The 23,554-nt window shown below is 48.3% G+C and overlaps 2 protein-coding genes across 11 annotated transcripts in view; one reads left to right on the top strand and one right to left on the bottom strand.

Annotated features, from left to right (window-relative positions):
• Positions 1 to 3,811: 3,811 nt before the first annotated feature.
• NCSTN (nicastrin) lies at positions 3,812 to 19,160 on the bottom strand. 7 transcript variants are annotated; one of them, XR_004348300.1, is made up of 18 exons: positions 18,582 to 18,770; positions 17,242 to 17,346; positions 13,169 to 13,292; positions 12,616 to 12,737; positions 12,044 to 12,189; positions 11,166 to 11,316; positions 10,762 to 10,871; positions 10,352 to 10,504; positions 9,576 to 9,680; positions 9,315 to 9,392; positions 8,291 to 8,463; positions 6,713 to 6,815; positions 6,503 to 6,598; positions 6,107 to 6,194; positions 5,694 to 5,848; positions 5,242 to 5,454; positions 4,788 to 5,131; positions 3,812 to 4,614 (listed from the first exon to the last, which is right to left on the bottom strand). XR_004348300.1 is itself a non-coding variant. In XM_032621525.1 (17 exons), exons 1-17 carry the CDS (start codon positions 18,664 to 18,666, stop codon positions 4,492 to 4,494), a joined length of 2,130 nt encoding a protein of 709 aa, XP_032477416.1. In that variant the 5' UTR covers positions 18,667 to 19,160; the 3' UTR covers positions 3,812 to 4,491. The 7 variants fall into 7 exon arrangements, 4 of the variants coding, with proteins under 4 accessions (XP_032477416.1, XP_032477431.1, XP_032477405.1 ...); XR_004348299.1 differs by having other exon boundaries at positions 4,949 to 5,131; XR_004348301.1 differs by having other exon boundaries at positions 4,949 to 5,131; positions 5,242 to 5,848; positions 12,616 to 12,804; positions 18,582 to 18,710.
• COPA (COPI coat complex subunit alpha) overlaps positions 18,793 to 23,554 on the top strand; it is a 49,679-nt gene continuing 44,917 nt past the window's right edge. For all 4 annotated transcript variants that reach the window (XR_004348298.1, XM_032621489.1, XM_032621479.1 and 1 more), the window contains exons 1-3: positions 18,793 to 18,931; positions 21,680 to 21,793; positions 21,982 to 22,055. Coding sequence is in view for 3 of the 4 variants with exons in the window: in XM_032621489.1 (XP_032477380.1) it covers positions 18,892 to 18,931; positions 21,680 to 21,793; positions 21,982 to 22,055 (228 nt within the window). In the remaining variant the exon portion in view is untranslated. The remainder of the gene's footprint in view (positions 18,932 to 21,679; positions 21,794 to 21,981; positions 22,056 to 23,554) is intronic.

Here is a 23,554-nt window from a genome sequence, read left to right as displayed (position 1 = left end):
GGGAAGCGGTGGCTCGTCTTGGATCTTCTTCCCTCTTTGAAGTTCCCTCCTTGTCTGCTTCCACGTGTTCTCCCTCAGTCTGTCTTTCCCTGTCTCCACCTCTCTGTGCCTCTAGGTGACAGCGGGTCTCCACAATCTGTCCCCTTCTCTGCCTCCAGCCCTGCTGGAAGCCACTTTTCAGCGCCAGGCCCTGAGCCCTCTCTCACCCCCGGCCCCCTAGGCCTTGTCGCCTTTGTCTCCTAAGGCAGCCTCTCCTTTCTTCTCTCCTCTCTGCTCACCTCTCCCCAGCTCCAAGCCCATCCCAATCTCATTAGGCCTCCTCCGACCACTGCCCCCCCACCTCTCCTCCTCCCTCCCCCATCCATCTGTCTTCCCAGAAGCCCTCCTCTTTGTGTCCACCCATCTGTCACCACCAGCTCTGGGCCCACTCCCCCCACCCCCGCAGCACACCCGCCTGGCCTCTCTCCCCTCGGGCTCAGCTCCCTCAGAGCACTCCCAGCCTCCTTCCCTCCTTCAGCCCATCAAGGATTGCCTACTTCCACTTGCCCTTCACTCATTTATTCTTTTCCCAGATACCCTCTTTCATCTCTGTTGTTCCTTTTTCCCCTCCAGTTTCCCTAACTCTTCCTCAGTTGATGGGGAGAGAGACAGGGGACCCTAGGGTCCTGGCCCCCAGCCCCTGAGCAGCCAGCCAGCCGGAGCCAGAGGCTGGTAAGACTTACTCACAGTTGCATCATGTCCTCAAGCCTCCTGAGATGCCCCCTCCGCTCCTGTCCCACGTTCTTCTGGTTGGGAACAGGGGCTCCAGCTGCCCTTCTCAACAACAGGGGTGCGCCAACCCCTCTACCTTCTGAGTGTGGGACTCAGAAAGGAATCAAAAGCTGACCTGAGGCCCACATGGACCCTGACCTTCCAAGAGGCTCTCTGCTTCCCAAACTCCCACCAACTCAACAACTCCCACCAAGCTTTTTTGAGGATGGGATGCTGAGTTTCAGGATGGCTTTTCTACCACATTATGCCACTACCCGCAGTCTACTGTCCCTGGGTTAGAGGGCAATCAGTGCCCCCCAGGCCTCCCTCTCCAGTGGGAGAACTTTCTAACTACCTTCAAAAGCTCATGAATTGGCCGACCCTTCAAGCCATCCGCTGCCCTGAGGGGTTTAGGATGAAAGGGCGAAGGGAAGAGAGGCTGACTGTCAGAGCAGGGCGGGGCCTCAGACAGCAGCCTCGTCTGACTCCACTTTGTGCAAATGAGAACACTGCGGCCCAGAGAGGGGAGTGCCCTTTCCAAAGTCACACAGAGCATTAGAGGCACTCCAGAAAATCTGGTCCTGAGCTCTTCCCACAACAACATGAAGCTTCTCCTTACTGGCCCCACCCAAAGCAAACCCTCCATCCTTTGAACTCGGGTAGAACCTTTTTATAGCACTGATTTTGCATGGAACATATGGTGCCTGGCCTGGTTATTATTTATCTCGTGTCATGTCCCATCCAGCCATCTAGACTCTGGATCCTATGTCTCTAAGGGAAGGTGCCATATCTCATACCCTTTTACGATGCTGGGACAGAGTGCCTTGCCTGTAGTGAGGCTCAATAAATGTTTATTACCACTGTAGCTGCCAGTGCAGATGTAAGAAATGTTCCAGTCTCTGCTCTAATATGCTGTGTAACCTTGAGCAAGCCACGTCACTCCTCTGGGCTACTGTTTCCCCCATCTATCAAATGAGTTAGGCCATACACACAATTTCTCAGGGCTTATCATATGGTCCCTGGAAGAAACAAAGTCATCTTGAAAAAGGTGGAATCTTGGTACAGAACACCAGACTCTGGGTGAAAATATCTCCTCCCAGGATGTGCCTCTGGGATGTGGGAGACAGAAAAGAGTAAACCCCTTACTCAGAGAAGCTGGGAAAGAGAAACCAGCTAATAGAAAAGCCTTCGGTGCTAGTCTCGAGGGACCAGGTGTCACAAGAGGTAGAGACAGGACAGACTGGGTCCTGGAGCAGGGTGGTCTGTTATTCAACAGTCCACGTGGGTTGGGTGGAAGAGAAGGTGCAGTGAGAACTAGCAGTGGGTAGGATTAGGGAGGGATGGAAGCCCTGTCGGCAAGGGAGGAGCTGGAAAATGACAAATTTCAGAAGGCGGCACAGAGGTAAGCAGGGCCTGGAGCAAGCAGGAAGAGGGAGGCTAACGAGTTAAGCCTGTGGCCCTAAGATGCAGCTAGCCAATCACACGCAGTCTCCAGGACACAGGAGGTGGCTGGGGAGGAGTTAGACTGTGGTCTCAGAAAAAGGGCCCCAATGGGTCATCTGGGGATCTCTTGCCCCTTCCATGGAGCCTGGTCTCCTCAGGAGACATGTTTTTTGGTTTTGTAATTTCTTTTTTGGGGGGGAGGGGGAGGCAGGGGTAGCATGGAAGGCGGAAGACAAGCTGGTGCTGAAGATTCCTCCCTAGGAGGAGACCGGAGGACAGAAAACCCTACATCCTGTGTACCCTTCTCTTGCCCACCCCATCCACTGATTTTGCCTAACCCTCTGCTTCCCTGTTCAGCCCTCTCACTGGTTCTCAGCCACTTCCTCGCTTCCAGAAGCTGCCAGCAGGATGAGGGAGCTTAGCACTCTGTCCACTGGGAGACCTGTTGGCCGAGGGAGGCATGGAGTGGGCCCAGGCGATGGTGGCAGCTGTGCTCAACTCCCGCCAGCACAGCGCACAGCTTCTCCAGCTCAAACTGGGAGGGGTGTGGTGGAGGGGAAGCAGCGGGGTATAGTTCCACATCCCAGAACCCCAAACATGCCCCCTGAGGGAACTTGGAGAGAAACCTCGAGAAAAATCACCTCCTCTCAGCAGGATTTGAAAAGGTAGTCTAATCAGGAAACTAAGAGGAGTGCTTGGGACTCTGAAAATGGCCAGTTCTTTTCCACCTCTGCTGTCTTCAGGCACGTTGCAGACAGGCCCTTGGCCAGCAGCTAGCGGAGAAGGCTGGCTTCAGGCGCCACTCCTACCGGTTCGCGTCCCCCCTTAGTTGACTCAGCCCCTGCCCATCATCTAGCAGTTCTGCTATCCTCCAGAATTCTGCCTCTGTGAAGACCCAGGGAATGAGAGTATCTCCAAAGAGCAGAGATTCCCTTTCTAGAAGGTCCAAAACTACCCGTTTTGGTCTACAAAATGCCCACTGACAGCACAAACCGCTTAGTGTGCCACCCAAGGGCCTTTGTGACCTGGCCCCAGCCTGCCTGCGGATCCTTACGGCTTGGGAACACGGAACAACCTACCATTCTCAAGCGTGAGCCATGCCTTTTCTTGGCTCTGTGCTTCCACACCTGGTGAGCTCTAAACCACCACCCAAGTGCCTCCTCCTCTCTGCAGCCTTTCTAAATGCCACCCTCACTGCCCTGAACCCCTCCATGTGCTACCAAAGCACTCTGGAGAGGCTGCGATTTCTCCATTTACTACACCTAGTTGTGAGTGTATGTTTCTCCCTTTAGCCCAAATGTGAGCTACTCAAGGGTCAAGGCTGCTGTATTCCCTTCATCTCTGGACCCCAGCCCGGGCCTCAGATAAGGAGAGAAATGTCTGTCGAATACAAAGTGGGAAGAAACCGTGCTAACGTCGCTCTTGTAGAGGGAAACCAGGATTCCAGGGCTCCACAAGGAACCCTTCTGCCAGAACTTCCACTGTTGTTGACAGAGCCTTACTACTCGGGCTCTCTGGGGACTCAAAAGACAGCATGTGAGGTTACGATTCCACGACTCGAATCTGGGATCACTGAACAAGGGGGCTCAGGAAGAATAACAGGTAATGGTACAGGACATGTGGGAGAGTCTGTTTTAATGAGACTCGTTATTTATGTATTTGTATACACGTATACGTACACACACAAAAAGAAAAAAGAAAACAAAAATAGATATTACAGCTTAATAAAAATTACAACTGAGCACTGTGGGCTGGAGGTGGGATACCCACCCAGCAGCACACCCACCCTGATGTGCCATCTAAGGGCCTTGAGACAGGACAGCAGGAGGGAGACAGGAGGCTCAGCCCACAGATGGCTCCTGTCCTCCTCAGGGCTTCCTTGCAGTTTGTTCCTGGCATTCACCCCTTCAAGTCCTTCCTGGTCAGGAAGGGGGCGAGGGGCAGGGAGCAGAAGGAGGTATAAGGTGGGACAGAAAAAGAAGAGGGATCCTGAAGAAGGGAAAGTTAGGGTAGGTAGCCAGGAGTCAAAACAGGAGCAAGAAGCTTCTATTTGTCATCCCAGGATTTGGCAGGGGTGAGGAAGAAGACACAGGGAAGGGGAGATGGGAAGGGGAAGATGGGGGCGGCAGGTAACTCGTTTCTCTCTCACTGTCTCTTTTGGGCAGTTCCACTTTATGTTAATGTCAGTCTGAGCCAGGCCCAGAGAGGTTCCAGTGACAAACTAGTGGTTTATGTCCCAGTGGGATAGATGATCTAGGAAGTGAACTGCAGAGCTGGCAGGAAAAGCTGGGGTCCTCTTCAGTAAGACACAGATCCTGGTTCCCGGGGAGCAATGAAAAGGACATCGGCTTTGGCATTGATGCAGTAGGTGACGACAAGAGAGAAGACGAGGACGCCGAAGCCCACCATCAGGGTGATAAACTGCAGGAGGGGGTGGGCAGGGAAGGAGAAAGGTGCTCTCAGAACTCAGTGTAGTTGTGGATAACTGCTTGGGGCTGGGAGCCAGGGCACTGGAATTCCAGAGCTGGCTCCAAGCACCAAGTACTGAGCAATCATAGGCAACGTCTCCCCATTTGAAAAGAGGAGTAAAGTACCTCTGTCCTTGCTTCTGCCTTTTTTACTTAGATTTTAAGCATCCAGAGGTAGGGCCCACGACTTTGATTCTCTTGTGGCCAATTACGTGACTGACTCACTTGTGACAGGTGCTCAATAAGTTATTAGATTGACTCGTCCTAGCGATGGCTCGTGGACATACCGGATGGGAGTGGAGCTGCGGAAGGGCTACATAGGGTCCACAGGGGAAGGCATATCTCTTTGGGTCTCCATGGGAACATATGTCCAGAATGAACACATACGTAAACTATCAGTGAAGACAAGCTTCCTAATGGCGCATGCTGGCTGACCAGGGACAGATTTGCAGCAGGTTTTTGTGGCAAATCTGGGGCAAATGGGAGATGGAAGGGGGTAAGAGACAAGAGGCAATAAAAAGAGGTCAAATAGACCTCTGTCACCTCCCCCACGCCCCACCCTCCCCAACCCGTGTCTCACCTCCAGCTCTTTGCTGGCTATCAGAAATATCCGGGCGCGGATGTCTTTCCAGCGGCTCTCAGTCCATGTAGAGTATTCAGTAGAGCCCCACTGCTTCAATTCGAAAGCAGGGGACAAGGCCCTGGCGAGTCGTGCCGTGGAACGCACACACCGGGGAAGCCGGTCTGTCTCATTGGAATTCAAAGGGCCCTGAACCCAAGCGTACTCGTACAGCTGCACAGAAGACAGGCCACAGCAAACGGGCTGACAGGATCCTCTCTCTCTCACTCCCTTTACCCTCTAGATGGTCCGTTTTTACCCAGGTTACTGCCTCTTCAATACTCAAGTTCAAAGGGCTGCAACCCTCCACCTCTCCGTCCCAATCTCTTGGGTCCAATTGGGCCTAGGAGATCCACCAACTTTCCCAAGGGAAGGGGACCCTTGGGGTGCCTCCAATGTCCACTACCACTCACATCCTTGTTTTCAGTGGGGACTTTACTCGGATCCTGGCACTGCTCTCGGGTAAGGTCGATCACCTTGCCAGTCAAATTTGCCAAGGCATACTGTACAACGTAAGTGGTGTTGGTGGGGCTGGAGACGGCGATGTAATGCTGAAGAGGCCCATCACCTGACCAGATACCACAAGGGAAGGGAGGATTTGGTGGGTGGAAGGTGGGGTGCAGATGGGCAGGGATAGGAAGAGCCCAGGGACAGGCAGGAGCCAGAGAAGAGAAAGTTAAAAGGATCCAACAGATATCAGGAGGAAGAAAGGAAAACAGGGGGGAAAGAAAATAGGAAAAAGGAGAAAGGAAAGATTAAATCAAAATGATGACTTTTTCTCTATCCTTCCCTTCGTTAAGGATCCCATCGCACACCAGGTGCTTACCCAAGTAGGACCTTAGGTCCGGCCTGAGGATAGACTGGAACCACGAGTTGTTGGCTCTAACCAGGAACCCATAGAGCAGGCGGGTAACCTAGGATTGGGACAGGGAGAAGAGAGACCCCTGTGACTTGGAGCCCAAGGAAAGAATTATTAGTGGAGATCCAGTCATGGGGTAGGAACCAGACTGGCCACACACTGGGGTTGGGGAGGCGGTGGCTGGTCACAGGATGCAGATGAGGCTCACCCGAGAGCTCTCTGGGGCATCAGTGATCCTCACCTGCACATCCAGGGCTGCTGAATGCCAAGGTTTGGGAAACTAGGCAAGGGACCAGGATAAAGGATGGGGTAGCCTGCTGTGTAAACAGAGACAGAAAGGACCCAGGGCCCACTTGCTCTTACCGTTTGGGGATCGGCCTGAATGGTGTGGCTGAAGTTGGTTCCTCCTGCGAGCTGGTACAGTGCACGTCCCAGCACCGTGGCCACACCTGCCAGAGCCTGTAGTAGGTGAGGAGGTGGCTGAATGGCCCAGGTTCTCTGACCTCCAACACGAACACGCTAGCCGTCTGCACTGTGTTCCCCACGCTCCCACCCAGCCCGGGTGGGTGCTACCTTGGCAGTATCTGTCACAAAGTTCAGGTCCTCTTCAGGGCTCTGCCCTTCAGGGTAGGTAACATTAATGTTCTCAGCAGTGTCGTAAATGCTCTGGTAATAGCTGTCAGGAAAGCCAGCATGAGCCTTGGCTGCACTCAGCCAGGGCCCTGCCTTTCCCTCCCTCAACTGTCCCTTCTGCAGGAACTTGGGATCTCATTTTTCCTCATACAGGGAGGAGGGAAGAGAGGAAATCAGGATTCCATATTGAAGAAGGCGTAGAGAATGGCGAAGCAGGAGTGAGCGTGGGAGTGCTTAAATACAAAGACTCGCCTGACCGACAAGATAGAAAAGGTAAATAAGATCACAATGCAGGAACCGTTCCTTCCTGGGAGATCTTTAAACGTAAGAGACACTTCCGTGTCATTTGGGTCGGAGATACAGGAGGGTGGCTAAGACGACTCTCAGAGAACCCTGCCATACGTTATCAGAGCAATCATATGATTGTTTCAATGTACACTCATATTGAAGGTGGCTGGGAGTAGAGGGGGACGAGCAGGTCTGTCCACAAATATGTAACACTACACTGGGTCAAACCACCCTGATGCTCCTTGGGAAGCCCCAAGGAGACAGATCTTAGAAGAGAAGCTAAGACGAGAGCGCTCCCAGCCTCTACCATCACTGAATGCCTGCCCCCCACAGAATCAAGTCAGCCTCACGGCCAAGTCCAACATATGTTCAAATGATGACTCACCCCTCACCACAAAGTGATACAGAAGACAGGTTTGGAGAAGAGAGCTGACCCTATGTATCAGAACCGTCACCACCCTAAATAAATGAGAAGGTGCTACTGGGTGGGGGCTGGAGAACCAGAGCTTATGCATTTTTACTCAGAAACTCACTTGGCCTGTTTTGAGAAGGGAAGGGAGGCTGGGGGCTTAGCAATCCAGCCTGAGTCGAGTCCCCTGTTACCCTAGGCCTCAAGTTGGGGCAGTTTAGAGGTGTCTAGGACCAGGAGAGAGGTGACTACCAGGGCCTCATCCTTTATTGCTGGAGCCCCCTCAGCTGTAGGGACATTTTTACACCGACACTGAACCACGTGCACTTACCACATGGCAAGAACATGTTACATTTCACAGAGTATGAGTACTGTCTGCGGCACCCTTGGGCGGGCCATAGGCACCCTTGGGCGGGTCACAGAGAGCAGGGACAGCTCTCTGTGCTCTAGCCAAAGAACCTCCAACATCATTCCGCCGCGCGTTTGAGATGACGCCCTCTGCTGGCAGCCCTGGAGAACTCAGGCCCCTGGAGAGCTTTGGAGAGGTGGAACCACAAATGAGGAGGATTGTGCTAGGAAAGGGCTCAGGGTGAGGACTGTTTTCTAAGATGAAATGTCAAGTCAAACGCGGGGACCAGGTTAGATGTGAAAAAGACACTGAGCAAAGAACACAGATTGACCTGAGATTTTGGTGAGGGTCGTGTGGGGACAGGGGCAAGCAGTGATCTCTCTTGACACAGAGACATTTCTCTCTATGGAACTCTGGCTGCAGAACAGATTCTCTTCGGGAACAAAGAGGATGCAGGCTAGGTGACTCTTACTGGTTTTGGAAGACAGCAGAGTGGTCAGCAAGAACCACGCCAGAGATGTTTTGAGCTCGAAGAAATCGCTGCAGAGAAGATGGTGGGAGAGGCTGGGACCGACTCAGCCTCCTGAGGACTACAGTAGGGACGCCAGCACCGCTCTTCTCCAGGGTGGTCAGGAGCTCCTCCACCTGGGGGATGAGGGGCATTAGCTGATGGCATGCACTGGGGAGAGGAAGCAGGAAGAGGTCTCTCTTAGACCTGAAACACTCTCTACTCCAAGTCCCCAACCTGTTGAGCAGCTCTAAATTCTCCTAGATCTAAATCCTTCAAGCCTTTTGGGATCAAGGCTCTCGGAATTTTCCCGCAGCTCCCACCATCCTGTTTAAGTTACGGCACAGAGAAGTAAGAGGCCTGTGGGTTCTTTTTTTTCATATTTACAGGTAAACCCCACTGTCCTCAGGACACTGTCTTATCCTCAGCCAATGTTTTACTTATTATTTGCTGTGTAGAACTAGAGGAGCAAAAAATAATACAAAACAATGCTGAATGCCACACCAGTAGTCCATTCTGTAAGGGCTGTAAGAAGCCAGAGCACGCATGGCAGGAAGAGGACCTCAGGGAAAAAGACAGACCTATTTTGAGGGAGAGAGGGTCTTGAACAAGGAGTGAGGAAAGTGGAAGACAGTTTGGGTAGGGAGTCTTACACAGCCAAGATGAGGAAGGGCAGCCAGGACAGCTGGGTCCCTGGGGCAGCAGGAGAGAAAGGAGCCACTCACACCCTGTCCTTAATGGGCAGTGATAGTTCACTAGGCACCGAATGATCAGAGGACCATCCATCCCAGGGAACCAGTGACAGGAGCTGAACTCATGGTTTTTCCCGGGGAGCTGTAACAGTCGGGTGTTCACCCTTCGGCCAACACCCAACCTAAGGTCCTGTTTCACAGGCCCTGGAGGCTGGTGCGGATAGGGCCAGGGCGAGAGGGTGCCCATATTCTGAGCTGTTGAAGTGGGAAGTGAGGGGAAGAGATGCTCAGATTACCTGGTTCTGTACAGTTTCATTTTTCTGAGACATGGGGTCTGTGTGCATCCAAAGCTCTAGTGAATTTCTTAAGGCCACCTGAGGGGAAGATGAAGAAGCAACATTTATAATTAGTCTCCCATTCTGGCCCATATCGGGGAGAAAAGAGTGGGATCAGAAGTCAAGGGAAGAGGTGGTGGCACCTGCAGTGGGTACAAGAGAACAGCAGAGGTGAAGCTTTAGGAGGTAGGAAGGAAGGGGTGGAGGATACATGCTGCACACCTGTCCCAGCTCCACGAATGAGTCAATGTTCTCTAACTGCACAGGAAACTTGCCATTTTTCATATCGTAGACCATTCTTGAGCTGCCAATGTAGTCAAAAGTTTCCTGAGGGATGGAGACGGGTGGGAAAGGGAACAGAGATTCCAAAGTGTTAGGGCAGTCTCAGTGCCTTGGGGCCAGATCATCAAAGCTGTAGTTACAAAGGTTACTGTCTGTGTCATCTCAACTGCTGTCCAGCTTAGTCATGTGACTCTGCCCTCCTCCCTACCCCAGCTCCCAGCTGTGGCTATGCCTCACATGTATGTGTCACAGGACTTCTCGAGCCCAGATGTGGGGAGAGCAGCCTAAGTGGAGGCCCAGGGCAAACATCAGCTGTTAACTGTCTGCTTTTTGCTTCTCCCCCACCTCTGCCGACTGAGCCACGGCTGCTGTTCCTTTACCCTAGGGCCAGTCTGTGGTGGCAGTGGGGAGAGGCAGGAGCCTCAGGGCTCCTGGGTGGAGGTGGCAGGGAAAGGGTCCAGAGAATGTAAAAGAATGTTTCAAATAGACCGTATCCGTGGGGGAGTGAGGGAGTTGGCAGTATACCAATTCCAGGTCAGGGTGCAAAGGCTTCCTACAGTGGGGGAATCTGAAAGGGAGACACACATAGACACATCCAGAAGCTCTCTGGTGAATAACAATTCAGTCAAGTGCTGAATCTTCCCCAAACAATAGCCACTCCCATCTTTACCACCCGCTCCTTCCCAGCCATCCCACCCCAGCCAAAGAGCTCTCACCCCTTGGAAGAAAACAAACATGACATTGCGGGGCAGGGTGGTCACATCGGGTGCCTTCTGCAGAGCTTCAGCTGCAGCCAGCTGAGTGACGAAGGAGGCAACGGCACTTTCAGCCCCTGGGGCCACATTCCAGAAAAAGGAACGACTGTCCAGCTGGGCACGGCAGACAAGGCAGGGGAGGTACACTTTGAAAATGGAAATTCGGGGCAGGCCCCAGTCCCCCTCTCCTGTTCTGGCCAAGAAAATATTCATGTCCTGCGGCGATGGCTAGAACCCCAGAGTCCCACAGCCCAGATCCCTCTGTCTGAGGCTCCCCACTGTAGCAACTCAGACACCTGATATGCCCAAAACAGGCCTGCCTGCCCTTTCTGTGCCAGCCCTGCTCATCCTGACCAGGGGCCAACACTCACCCGGGTGGCAGCCACCACAACCTTGTCATCGGGCTCCAATGTCTCAGAGATATTTACAGGCTTAAGCATGCTCCATACGTTGTAGTCAGACAGGGGGTCACAGACGATTTCTGAGCAGGATATAGACAGTGAGAGATCAACAGGTAAGGGAGAAGGTAGCTACAGAGAAGGCCCAGAAGACCTCTCTGTAAGTCATTTTCTGTCTCCACTCTTCCACGTTGGTTTCTCTTCCACCGTCCACTTCTGGGACGAGCTGCCTCGATTGTGTAGAACTGTTTCCACTTCTCCCACCCAGTGCTCCCTACCTGTGCCCACTCTGTCTCGATAGTGGTCTCGCCCACATTCCCTGGCCTGACCCCTCCTCCCCACCCCAGGGCACCCAGCTCGCCTCGGACCTGTCCTACCTGGGTTGATGCTGAAGGAGCTCTGGATAAAGCTGCGTCGCATGCAGGTGACGGTACTGATGACGGCGTGCATGTGTGAAAAGAGCTGCATGGCGCACAGTGGGAAGGCCGGTGCCGAGCCGTTCTGACTCAGGTTGTGATCGCGGTAGCACTACAAGGGGAGATGAACCCTGATGAGGCGGCTAGCTGTGGAGTCCATCCCATAACTCCCAGAAGGAGGGCCCAGCTCCATTCCCACATCTGTCCCTGAGCTACAGTTGTCCTGGTACAACCACAGGAGCTATAAGGTCAAAGAGAAAAACTCACCAAGAGGTGCCAAGGGGCACAGAGTCAATGACTTAGTTGGGGCAGATGAAATTACCCTATACCAATGGCCTGCCCCAATTTGGAGCTTCAGCCACTGTTCCTAATGTGATTTGCTGTAAAGAGCACCAAATTGAGTGATGAAAAATGAAATTCAAGATGCTTGCGCATCAACTCACCATGTAACTTTGGACAAATCTCTTAACTGCTCTATGTATCAAAATTAGAGAACATTAGAGCTAAAAAGAATTTCAGAAATTACTGAATTGAATCTCTCAATTTCTAGTCCAATGCTCTTTCTTACCACACTAAGGGTTCTTAACCAGGACTCTATACCTTATCTCATATTAAGTATTCTTTATGTTTTCTTCCAGTCTAAATGTTATATTTAGTGCTATAATTTCAGGCAGGAGAGAGACAGGGGAATGTGAGAAAAATAAACCTCTTGGCTCTTCCTGGAGCAACTGTTTTTCAGAGGGTGTACTAGTAGAATAAGACTCTCTCTAAATAGGAGAAGAACCTAAAAAATAATTCTCTTTCTAAGTGGAATTGCTAGGAGCTGGCAGAGTCATTACCTGCTTAATGACATTGGTTTCATTTTCATCTTCAAGAAGGAAGATGGGGAAACTGAAGTCTTCATAAGCCAAGCCATCGCCCAGGGGGTTCCATGCTATCTCTCTGCAGTGAGCAAACTCTGGCCCATAGGAGTTGGAGTAAACACCTGAAAGGGAGGACAGGGGATAGGATGTTGGGACACCAAGCGCTCAGGGACCAGGTAAGGAAGGAGGGCTAGGATATCATAGGATTGGGACTAAGAGTTCTGAAGGAGGCGGTGACTCAAAGCAAGTATCAACCTATCACCATCTACAGTAAAACAGACACTGATATCAGGGAGCCCTAAGCTGGGCAGTTAGGGATCTGAGCATGTGACAAAAAGGGAGGATGGAAGGTAAGCAGAAGAAAGGTGAGCAGGAGAGAGAAGGGATGAGTGGTAAAGACAAAGAAGCACATCTTCTGTTTGGGAGTCAGTTGCTCACACTATACACAGACAGACGCACACCTCTTCCCAAGCCCTCCAAGATGTGAGAATGAAGCAACAATGAGCTTTGGGTGACAGTAGGCTCCCCTGATCCCTTGGGGCTCTTACCAAACCCATCATTGGGACACTGCACACTAGGAGAGAAGCCTGAGGCAGGACTGGGCTTGGCTAAAGACACTGCAAGACCAGCAATTCGGCTGGTTCTCCCCTTCAGCTTCTCCATCAGATTCCTGGAATAGGGTGACAATGCCATGAACGAAGGCAGGGAGGTTATCAGGCAGCCCGACATCCTGCCCCCTAGGATGGAAACAAATGGGGAGTTAGGGGAATCAACACTGTCAACTCATTTCTTGTCTTTTCGGTCTCTTAGCTTCTGAGTGAGAACCATGACCTGATCTGAACTCAGGGCTTAATCTCATCTACCCTGTCTCTGTGCACCCCTTCTTCCTCCCTGGGGTCTGTATTCAACTAGAGCTCTACTTACAAGGTCACCGAGACGATTCCTTTTAATGGCCCATCTTTTCTTCAGAGGATCACTCCACCCCCTGCCCTGATCGGACCAGGGCAGCCAAGGGAAGTTTTCACTCACAAGTGTGAGGACTGTTCACTGACACTTCCCCTCTCTGGATGCATTTCCGCAGCAGGAACACAGAGTTCTTACCTGGTAAAGAGCGTGCCCTCCAGCAGAACCACATAAGGGGGGTTAGGGCCATCGGTCAACACCCACTGTAGGTCTTCTTCCTTCTGTACTACGTGGATAACCCCTGTGTCCCCACTAACGGAAGCTGCCAGAACAGAATGGGTCAAATTAAAGCAACCACAGCTGACCATTCTGACTTTGCTTCACTGACTCTGCAGATCATTTATCCCCCCGACAAAATGTCACAAGACATTGTGTAATGCAGCCAACTCTGGACTGTAACTGAAAGGCTGAATTGCCCTGGCTCCATCTGAAGGCTACTAGGAGGGAATGGAGGACAAAAGAGGCCCAAAGTCTACTCATTAGAGGCCTTGTTTGTTAAATGTCAGAAAGGCTCTATGATCTTCATTTTCTTGCCCTCTTCCCTCAACCTCATTTAGCCACATATACAAGATTCTGTAACAGCAGACACCAAAGTCTTTACACATGCATTTTCTCCATGAAATGGCAGGATCTAGATCTCAAGCTTAGAGTTCTAGCACTGAATCTTCCTTTGTGAAAACGTATGTGTAGATTTCCTTGGCCTCATAGCCTCCTTGGATCTCCATTCCTTTACCCTATTTGGAAATGACTTTACTTGCTTTTGGCCAGTTTTGGGAAAGGTTAATCAAGAAGTTCAAGGAGTTCTGTAGAATAGTTTCCCAAATGATGGACCTTGAATAGATTAGGTGTGCTGATATCGAGTCCTCTCATTGCTGGGGACCGAGGGTTTCCAAAAACCCAACACTGGTCACCCCAGGCCAGGAGCAGACTCATCCATTACCCCAGGATGCTCTACAAATAACATTTTCTTTTATTTTAAACATTTGTTTATTTGGTTGTATTTGGTTGTACCTGGTCTCAGTTGTGGCAGGCAGGCTCGTTAGTTGTGGCATGCACGTGGGATCTAGTTCCCTGACCAGGAATCGAACCTGGGCCCCCTACATTGGGAGCTCAGAGTCTTAACCACTGTACCACCAGGGAAGTCCCAAATAACATTTTCTATATGTTTCATGACAAAGACTGGAAGGCACCACTATAGAGGATGGACGATCCAGTCCAGAATGCCTTGAGTTCTATGTAGCAATACCCTCAAGTCCCTAGTGATCCATGTAGAGACATCCTAGGGTCTCCCCACAAGTTTTCTCCCCACTCAAAACTGGATGTGTTACTCATAAATTGTTTTAGAGCAGTATTTCTCAACCCTGGCTACATATCAGAATCACTTTGGAGTTTTAAAAAATAGAGATGCTTGTGCTTTACCTCAGATCTACTCAATTTAAATCTCTAAAGGTGAGACCCAAGCATGTGTAATTTCAAAACACATCACATGGTCCTTTATTAGGCATGAGAATTATGGCTCTAAACCAAGACACTGGAATACTCGTAACTTGCAAGAGACAAAACCCACAGATACGTTTCAGACTGCCAGCCATGAAGAATTTTTCTCCCATGGGACCTGGTAAAATCTAGATATAGAAGCAGGTCCCCAACATTCAACTAAGTCATATATAGCAAATACTTCATAAGTTCATGTTGATAGTGATAAAACATAGAGGAAAATCAGAATCTGGAATAACTTTGGTAAAGATTTAGCTACCAAATGGCAGTTCTAAGTAAAACAATAGACAACAGTGCATGCCACAGCATTTAAAACACAAGAAAAGGAAAAGCTCATCTGGCAGATAAAAAATATGTAACTTCAGCTCCAAGGAAGACAGGAAGAAGACAAGCTATAACACAGGCCTGAAAAAACCTGGATTGGACACTGGGTTCCCACTGGTGACTGTGTAGTCTTAAATAACTCATTTACTTTCTCTGGTCCTTCAATGAAGAGGAGATTTTCCACCCCTATTCATCTCATACTGTAGGAAAAGAGTAAAAAAGGAAGGAAAGTAAAGGAAGCTACAGGTAGCCCCTTATGAGCACTTTTAAAAGGGTCCAACAGAAATAGAGCATCAAAATCAGAAAATCAAATCTAGGTCTTTCTCTCCAAATTTAAGCGGGTGTAGCTTGCTCAGGATGGACAGATATGAAGTAAGACTGAGAAATAAGTATGTTGAAAAGGAAACAAGATCTTAATGAGGAAGTGTCCAGAGTCCAGCCCCACTGTGTTGGCACCAGGCTTTATCTCTAGAGGCTACTGCTTTGCTTCCCACAGGGCTGCTCTAAGAACATGCAGCAGAATGACTCATTCCCAAAGGGGATATCTTAGAGCTCAGCTTCAGGAGGATGTGGGCCTAGCCTTTTGCACTAGACTGGGGTTCCAGCAAGACCAGCAGTCTGATCTCAGCCCACACTGGACCTGGCTCCCTTCTACTCACAAATCTAGTTTAAGAACAAAATCCAGGGACCTCCCTGGTGGTCCAGTGGTGAAGAATCCGCCTTCCAATGCAGGGGACGTGGGGTCGATACCTGCTCAGGGAACTAAGATCCCACATGCCGCGGGGCAACTAAGCCCATGCGCCACAACTAATGAGCTCACACACCTCAACAAGAGAGCCCGCGTGCCTCAAACTACTGAGCCCACGTGCTCTGGAGCCCACATGCCTTGGAGGCTGCACACCACAACTAGAGAAGAGAAAACCCGCAGGCCACAACTAGAGAGAAGCCTGTGCGCCACAACAAAGACCTGACGTGGCCAAAAAAATAAATAAAATACATAAATAAATAAATATTAAAAAACAAAACAAAACAAGGTCCAACAAAAATATAATTTGGGGGCTTCCCTGGTGGCGCAGTGGTTGAGCGTCCACCTGCTGATGCAGGGGACACGGGCTCGTGCCCCGGTCCGGGAAGATCCCACATGCCACGAAGTGGTTGGGCCTGTGAGCTATGGCCGCTGAGCCCGCGCATCCGGAGCCTGTGCTCCACAACGGGAGAGGCCACAACAGTGAGAGGCCCGCGTACCGCCAAAAAAAAAAAAAAATTAATTTGGGACTGTTTGGAACCAGTTAACCTACTCCCAGTATTTCCTGTAGTAACGATATGGACAATTAATGTAGAGTATAGCTAGGGGAAGGATGGCTAGAAAACTAGTAATTGCCACCTTGAGCAAGTCCTTCACTTTCCACTGTCTACTTTTCTCCAACCAAACTGGAAGGTTTCAGACAATCACACAGCCCTGCTGAGACCACACTCAGCATCATCAATAAACACCTATTAAAGGCAGTCTGACTTTCAGCTTTGTGCACTTATATTCTAACCATTTTTACAGGAGTAAATAAATTCGGAGGTAACCAATTTGATGACGAAGAAGTCAAGATCTGACTCTAAGTTTCCTGCATCCCTGCAAAACTACATTCTGACAAAGCTACTATCTACAGAACAAAATCTGAAGATAACAGGTTAAGCAGCAAAGGAACTAGGGATTCAGCCTTCAGATTACAACTTTTTTCCCTCTCATAGTTTTATAACCGTACCACATTGACAGGGTAGCCTGTCTTGGAACACATTTACAAAACATAAAGACAAATCTAAATCCTTTACTATTTCCTTTTGTAACTATTTGGTTTCTCGATGCCTTCTTCTTCAAAGAGTTCACTGCCTTAAGGAAGCCCATTTTGGTTCCAAAAAGAGCATTCAGAGTGCAGGTGATGAGCGGACTTCACAGAATAAGAGGCTTTTACTCCTTACAAAAGACTATAACTTTCTATCTAACCAACTGGGTGGTTAAGAGTCCTGGTTTAGAACTTAGACCACCGGGGCTCAAAGCCAAGCTTCATCACTTAATAGCAGAATGATCTTGGAAAAGTTATTCAACTTCACTAAGACTCAGTTTCGTCATTTGTAAAATGGGGGTAATAACAGGACCTACTTATGGGGTTGCTGTGATAGTTAAATGAGATGTACATGTAAGAACCTTGTAGGCAGCATTTCCTAAATGTTTGCTCTTATTAATTATCTCACCTGGTTTGACAAATGGTTCTCTATCACCTACTACCCACACTGCCTAATTTGTGTGCTACGACTCCCAAGCAGGACTTGGATTATTATACCTAGGGCACAGACTGAAATATCAATGGCCATGAACACAAATCCCAACCTCAACTCACACTGGCAGCCAATCTGATGAGTAGCGTTGAGCAGACGGACACAGGGAGCTGTTTTATTTAAGGGGATGTAGATCTTCTTCTCCACTGAGTTTCCTTCACACAAACCTGATCAGAAGATAAAAAGTGTAAGAAGAAATTGAGAGACATTGGTACTAGCCTTCATCATGTCACGAATTTGTTGTATGGTTTGAGTATATCATACTTTCTAAAATGGGACTAATGTCTATTCTTCTCACCTCCTGGGCACATTATTGGAACAAATAAATGCACCCAGCTATGTACCACAGAGAGTTACTACAAATCATAAAGCAATTGACATTGAAGCTAAAAGATAAAAAACTTGATTTGTCAAAAGAAAGGTATTTAACCTCAGGTGTACCTGCTTCTGGTTGCATGGACAACCACACTTCTGCTTTTCTCTTCTGTATGTACATGACTAATTAGTTAATAAATGGGTGCCAGTCTAAGAATATAGATCACAACAGCAAAAAAATCTTCTTGAGACATTTTTCCAGGGGTCTGAATGGAACTGGGAGAAAACTTATGCCAAACACACTGTCAGTTAATCTAACATCAGTAAGTCATTTGTGTGTGCCCACACTGTGAGGCAGCTAGTTTCTCCTTTGGGGATTTTTAAAACAAACAATCTCAATTTGGGGGAAGATATCGTCGTGGTTATAAACAGGCATGTTTGTATTTTAGGGCTTGACCAACTAGAAAGCCACATACCAGAAAATAAATGGGTGTAAGCAAACACCTGTGCACATTATAAATGGCTAAAGTTTCTTGAGTCATTATTTCACGGCAGAGACAGTTAAGAGAACTAATATCTTACCTTAGTTTCACTTTATTGATGGGACAAACTGAGGTGAAGGACAGGGACGCGGGTTTACAGTGGAATAACAGAGAAACAAATAAGGCATTTACCTTTCTAAGCGCCGCAATGCACCCACAGAACCAAGCGCTTTTATCTTAAAAGTCTAAACGCACTGGGAAGAAAACTGAACGCTCACTAACACCTTCCTTTCTGATTGTGCGTGGGGTGGCTGGGGCCGTGGGGGAAACGAGATACCCGGACAAAGTAAGAGAAAGTGAGGCTGGAAGTCCAGGAAAAGGCCTGGAGGAGGAAACTGGTCTACACGACGTGCCACGGGGGAGAAGGGACCTTCAGGTCCAGGCAAAGGGGGAACTTCTGTCGTGGGAACGAAAGAGAAAGAGGATTTACAGGGTGGGGGGACGGAGGGGCTGCGGGGACCAGAAGGGAGACGGCAGCGCTCGGGCCGGCCAGATCCGGAGGATTCTTCTTACAAACTGGAGCTCACGGGCGGGGTAGGTCTCACCTGCCAGTAGGACGCAGAAAGACACAAGGCGAAGGAGACTCCGACTTCCCAGGTCGGCCTCACAGCCGCCGCCATCTGTGGCCATCTTGCGTCTCGGTTGAGCGGAAGCCTTGGTTCCCTCCTTGTCCGTCAGTGGCCTCTCTAGGCCAACAATGGCGCCGTCTCTGTGGCCCGGAGCTCCTGGGGCCGGAAGTTCGTGTCTGGGGAACTTCCGGGAGTCGCGGCTCGGGGACGCTGACGTGGAGGCAGCCAAAGGACAGCAGGGAGTGTCAGGGCTCGGATTAACAGGTCGAAGCCGGAGATCTGAAGGATGCTAACCAAATTCGAGACCAAGAGTGCGCGGGTCAAAGGTAATGGAGATTAAAAGGGGGAGAACGGAGGCTGGATGTCAGGGGCGGGCGCTGTCACCGGGGAAGAGAGAGAAGGTAGACTTAACGGGCTGAATTGGGCCCACCGTGCGAACCAGAGGAAGATGGGACCGAGGGAGGTTAGGCCTGGCGGGCGGTTCACCTGCAGTCCTGTCTTCTTTGGCGTGCCCTCGGGATTTGATTTTCCTGTAGTGGTTAACGAACCGCAGGAGGTTCCTTAGCTTCGCTCCTCCTCCCCTCCTCTTCTGGGGCCTGTGCCGCGACTTTTATTCTGCTCCCAAGGCCCTGTGACCTATTGGTTTTTTGATGATTGTGTTGTAGAGAGTGGCCCTGGGGATCGAGTCTCGACCTCTGCTATTCGTGTCCAACTCTACGTTTTTCAGAGACGAGCACTGGCTACCTCTCTTAAGGAGGCCTTGGGCTGCACCATATCAACATCCAGTGCCTCCATTGGGCTCTATTGCCTACCTGGAAACAGGACATTGTTAAGTCTCAGTTTGCTGGATAAAATAGAGGATGCCTAATTGGATTTGAATTTCAGATAAAAAGCGAATAACTTTTTAATATTGTTCACTTTTTATCTGAAATTCAAATTTAACTGGGCATCTTTATTTTTATTTCCTGAATATGACAACTCTAAAACTTGTGCATCAGTGGATGGAGGTGGAGGACAAACAACTGAAATTGCAGTAGTAGTCTCTTAGAATGTTAGAATGAGAAAGGCAGAGACTTGGGGAAAAGATTTGTATCTTGAATGTTTAGTAATATAAAATTAAAAAATTTTTAAATGTAGCATAGTAAAGTGGTTAGAAATTTGCTGCTTGGAGTCAGGTGGGCTTGCTTTGGAATCCTGAAACATTCGGTAACAAACTGCACGATCTTGGGCAACTTAACATTTCTAAATCTATTTCCTCATCTGTAATATGTGAATAATTAACATTCTTTTATAGAGAGAATTAAAATGAGAAACTATATGAAAGGTGACTGGCGTAGACTCGATAGCTCAGAAACTGGATGCCATTATTAATGTAAGAATAGATTCTGAGCAAATTCTAAGTCTCTTGGGAATCTTGGTTATGAAGAAGAGTACCATTAAGAATTCCTGGATGGTTGAAATGGGTCTTTGTAATCCTCGAGTTTTCTCTTCTGCTCCTAATTTCTTATCGGGCAGTAGGGAAGGAAAGTCGGGGTGGGGGGGAGGATATCAAAATATTTGAGAGTAAATATCCATTAATGAGTGTTCCTGTATATAACGGCGGGGGGAATGAACAACCTAATGGAAAGTTTAGAAGAAGAAATAAAAATGTTCAATAAATAAATGAAAATACTCTTTATCTCACTAATAATGAAAGAAGTGGTCTTAGATTAGTAAAGCAAGCAAAACAACAAATAGGTGATAACATCCCATGTTGACCAATGTGTGCAAAATGGGTACCTTCAGAAACTTGGTGAGACTGTATGTTGATACAGTCTTTTTGCAATCAGATAGTATCTACCAAAATGTTAAATGCACATACCCTATTCCTGAACAATCTCATTTCCAGTCTTTAGCCTAAATCAGTAATAATGCAAATAGGCTAGATTATGTGTGGAAGCATCTTCATTAGGTCCTATTTTCTGGTAGATAGAAGTTAAGAGAAAAAACTTAAATGCCCATGAGTAGAATAATTTTAAAATGTGGTGCATTTATACCTTGCAGTTATTAAAAAGAATGAGTCTACATTTATATGTACTTAAATGTAGTGAGATCCATTGTATATAGTTAAGTGAGGAAAGAAGTTTGCAGAACATTATAATGGTATCTCCATTTTCATAAAATGATATGGATTGCATTAAAAACCTGAAAGACTACAGTCCAAACTGTTAGCAGTTGTTACTTCTGTGGACTTCCATTTCCAGTCATGATGGAGTAAGAGAGACTAGGTTTATGTTCCCACCTTAAATACCTGCATAACTGAACAAAATGTGTGAAACAAAGGTTTTCAGACATTAGACAACAGGCAGTGCGAGAGTGATTCTTGAGAGAAGGGAAATAAACAAGATGAGTCCTATGATTGTTTTAGCTTACTACCTGGAGAGAGTTTCCAGGCTGCAGTACGGGGAGTGGGGAAGAGCCCCGTGGTCTCACTGAGGAGACAGAGTTTAGAGTTCAGGGAAGTCAAGACAGCTAGAAGTTGCTGGGCAAAATACTAGAGAAGAGGGAGCTGCACAGAGAACCCTAGAGTTCTGCAGGGGATCCTGTCAGGACTTTGAGTACTAATCTGCACATGCATGTGAAGAAATGACCCAAAGCCTGGGAAAGAATCCCTAGAGAGCAGAAGGCAGAACAATCCCATATTGAGCTCACATACTGGCCAATATAGACCTCCTGATACTATAGGGCATGATATAGAGATTTCAAATGGGTATTGCTTTAATAGTGGTGCCAAATTAGACCTAAGCTAAAGGCTGCTATGGACCCATCCTAACAAAACTTAAAAAGCAAGCCTCAAAAGGACCAACTAATTCCAAGTAACTGCATCCTAAACCAAAGCCCAACAGTATCTAAAGAAATATAACAAAAAATCCAGCATGTTAATACCATAAAATTCACAATGTGTGGCATCCAATCAATGCATGTATGAACCTAGGGTCAACCTAGCTGTCCTGTTTTCTTATCAGAGTTGGCAGGAGGTGACATCGTGGGGCTTATTTAGCTCATTGGATCATTGTCTGTCTTTTTTCACCCAGGACTCAGTTTTCACCCCAAAAGACCCTGGATCCTGACCAGTTTACACAACGGGGTCATTCAGTTATGGGACTATCGGATGTGTACCCTCATTGACAAGTTTGATGAACATGATGGTAAGATAACAGTTTCTAGGAGGAAGCTAAAAGGGATATAAATATTTATTGTCTTCTGGAGTAGTTTCAACTTTCTTTAGGATTATAGAGCATGGGAGGGATAGAACTGGAAAATTCTGAATAAGAATCACCTTAGAGACTAGGAAGTATAACCCTCTTTAACATGTATTGCCTGCCTTCTTCCCCAGGTCCAGTACGAGGCATTGACTTCCATAAGCAGCAACCACTGTTTGTCTCTGGAGGAGATGACTATAAGATTAAGGTATAGAGGGTCTGTCATGACTGGGAGTAAAAGACAGGCAATGTGAAGTTTGGGAATTATGGAAGGGACTAAAAACCCAGACATCTCATTCATACAGAGCTCAGGCTTTTGACATTATCCAGAGCACTTATCCAGCAGACATTTATTGAATGCTTACTGTGTAGCAGGCACTGTTTTATATTTTTGGAATTCAAAAATAAATAAGAAGTGGTTTCTGCTCTGAAGAGCTTTTATTCTAATGGAGGAGTTAAATATATAGCCAAATAATAGCATGTACAGTTTAGTGAGTAATACAATAGAGAGATAACCAAAGTGAAATAGGGAAGGACAATGTCGGTACAAAGACAAAAAGGTATGACATAGCTGGATACATTTGAGAAACTATAATTAGTTTTGTGTGGATAAAATCTGGACAAAAGGTGAGAGAAGGAGCAGAAGATGAGAAGGGCCAGATTATGGAGTATCTCTTTATAGTGCTCAGAAGTTTAGATGTTATCATACAAAAAACAATGAGTCATTAAAGGCGTTTAAGTAGAGGAGTGACATCAGATTCACATTTTTTTGAAAAGGTTACTTGAGTGGCAGTATAGAGAAAAGATTGGATGAATTGGGCAAGACTGGAGGCAGATACCAGTTAGGAGACCCTTATAAAAGTCCATGTGGGAAATGAACAGAGCATGAGCTTAGGCAGTAACATTAAAAATGGAGAGGAGATGGGGGACTTCCTTGGTGGCACAGTGGTTAAAACTCCACGTTCCCAATGCAGGGGGCCTGGGTTCCATCTCTGGTCAGGAAAGTAGATCCCACATGCATGCCACAACTAAGGAGCCCGTGTGCTACAACTAAGGAGCCGGTTAGCCACAACTAAGGAGCCTGTGAGCTGCAACTAAGGAGCCCGTGAGCTGTAACTAAGGAGCCCGCTGGTCGCAACTAAGGAGCCCACGTGCCGCAACTAAGACATGGCACAACCAAATAAATAAATAAATAGGACTTCCCTGGTGGTGCAGTGGTTAAGAATCCGCCTGCCAATGCAGGGGACACAGGTTCGAGCCCTGGTCTGGGAAGATCCCACATGCCGCGGAGCAGCTAAACCCGTGTGCCACAACTACTGAGCCTGCGCTCTAGAGCCCACGAGCCACAACTACTGGGCCCGCGTGCCTAGAGCCTGTGCTCCACAACAAGAGAAGCCACTGCAATGAGAAGCCCATGCACCGCAACGAAGAGTAGCCCCCACTCACCACAACTAGAGGAAGCCCGCGCGCAGCAGTGAAGACCCAACGCAGCCATAAGTAAATAAATGAATAAACAAACAAATAAATGGGAGAGGAGATGGTTGTATCTAACTGAACCAGAAAAATTTACTTCATGAAAAAAATAGTCTTCATAAGCTACCTCAGGGAGTTATAAATTATACAGAAGAACTTAGGTGACAGGCGTGAAAAGTGACAGCTGCCTGTAGAGAAAAGAGGCATTAGAATTATAGGGAGGACAATTCTTTC

The sequence above is a fragment of the Phocoena sinus genome, chromosome 1, assembly GCF_008692025.1.
Source record: "Phocoena sinus isolate mPhoSin1 chromosome 1, mPhoSin1.pri, whole genome shotgun sequence".
NCBI classification, from domain to species: domain Eukaryota; kingdom Metazoa; phylum Chordata; class Mammalia; order Artiodactyla; family Phocoenidae; genus Phocoena; species Phocoena sinus.
This window is presented reverse-complemented; position numbering and strand designations above follow the sequence as displayed.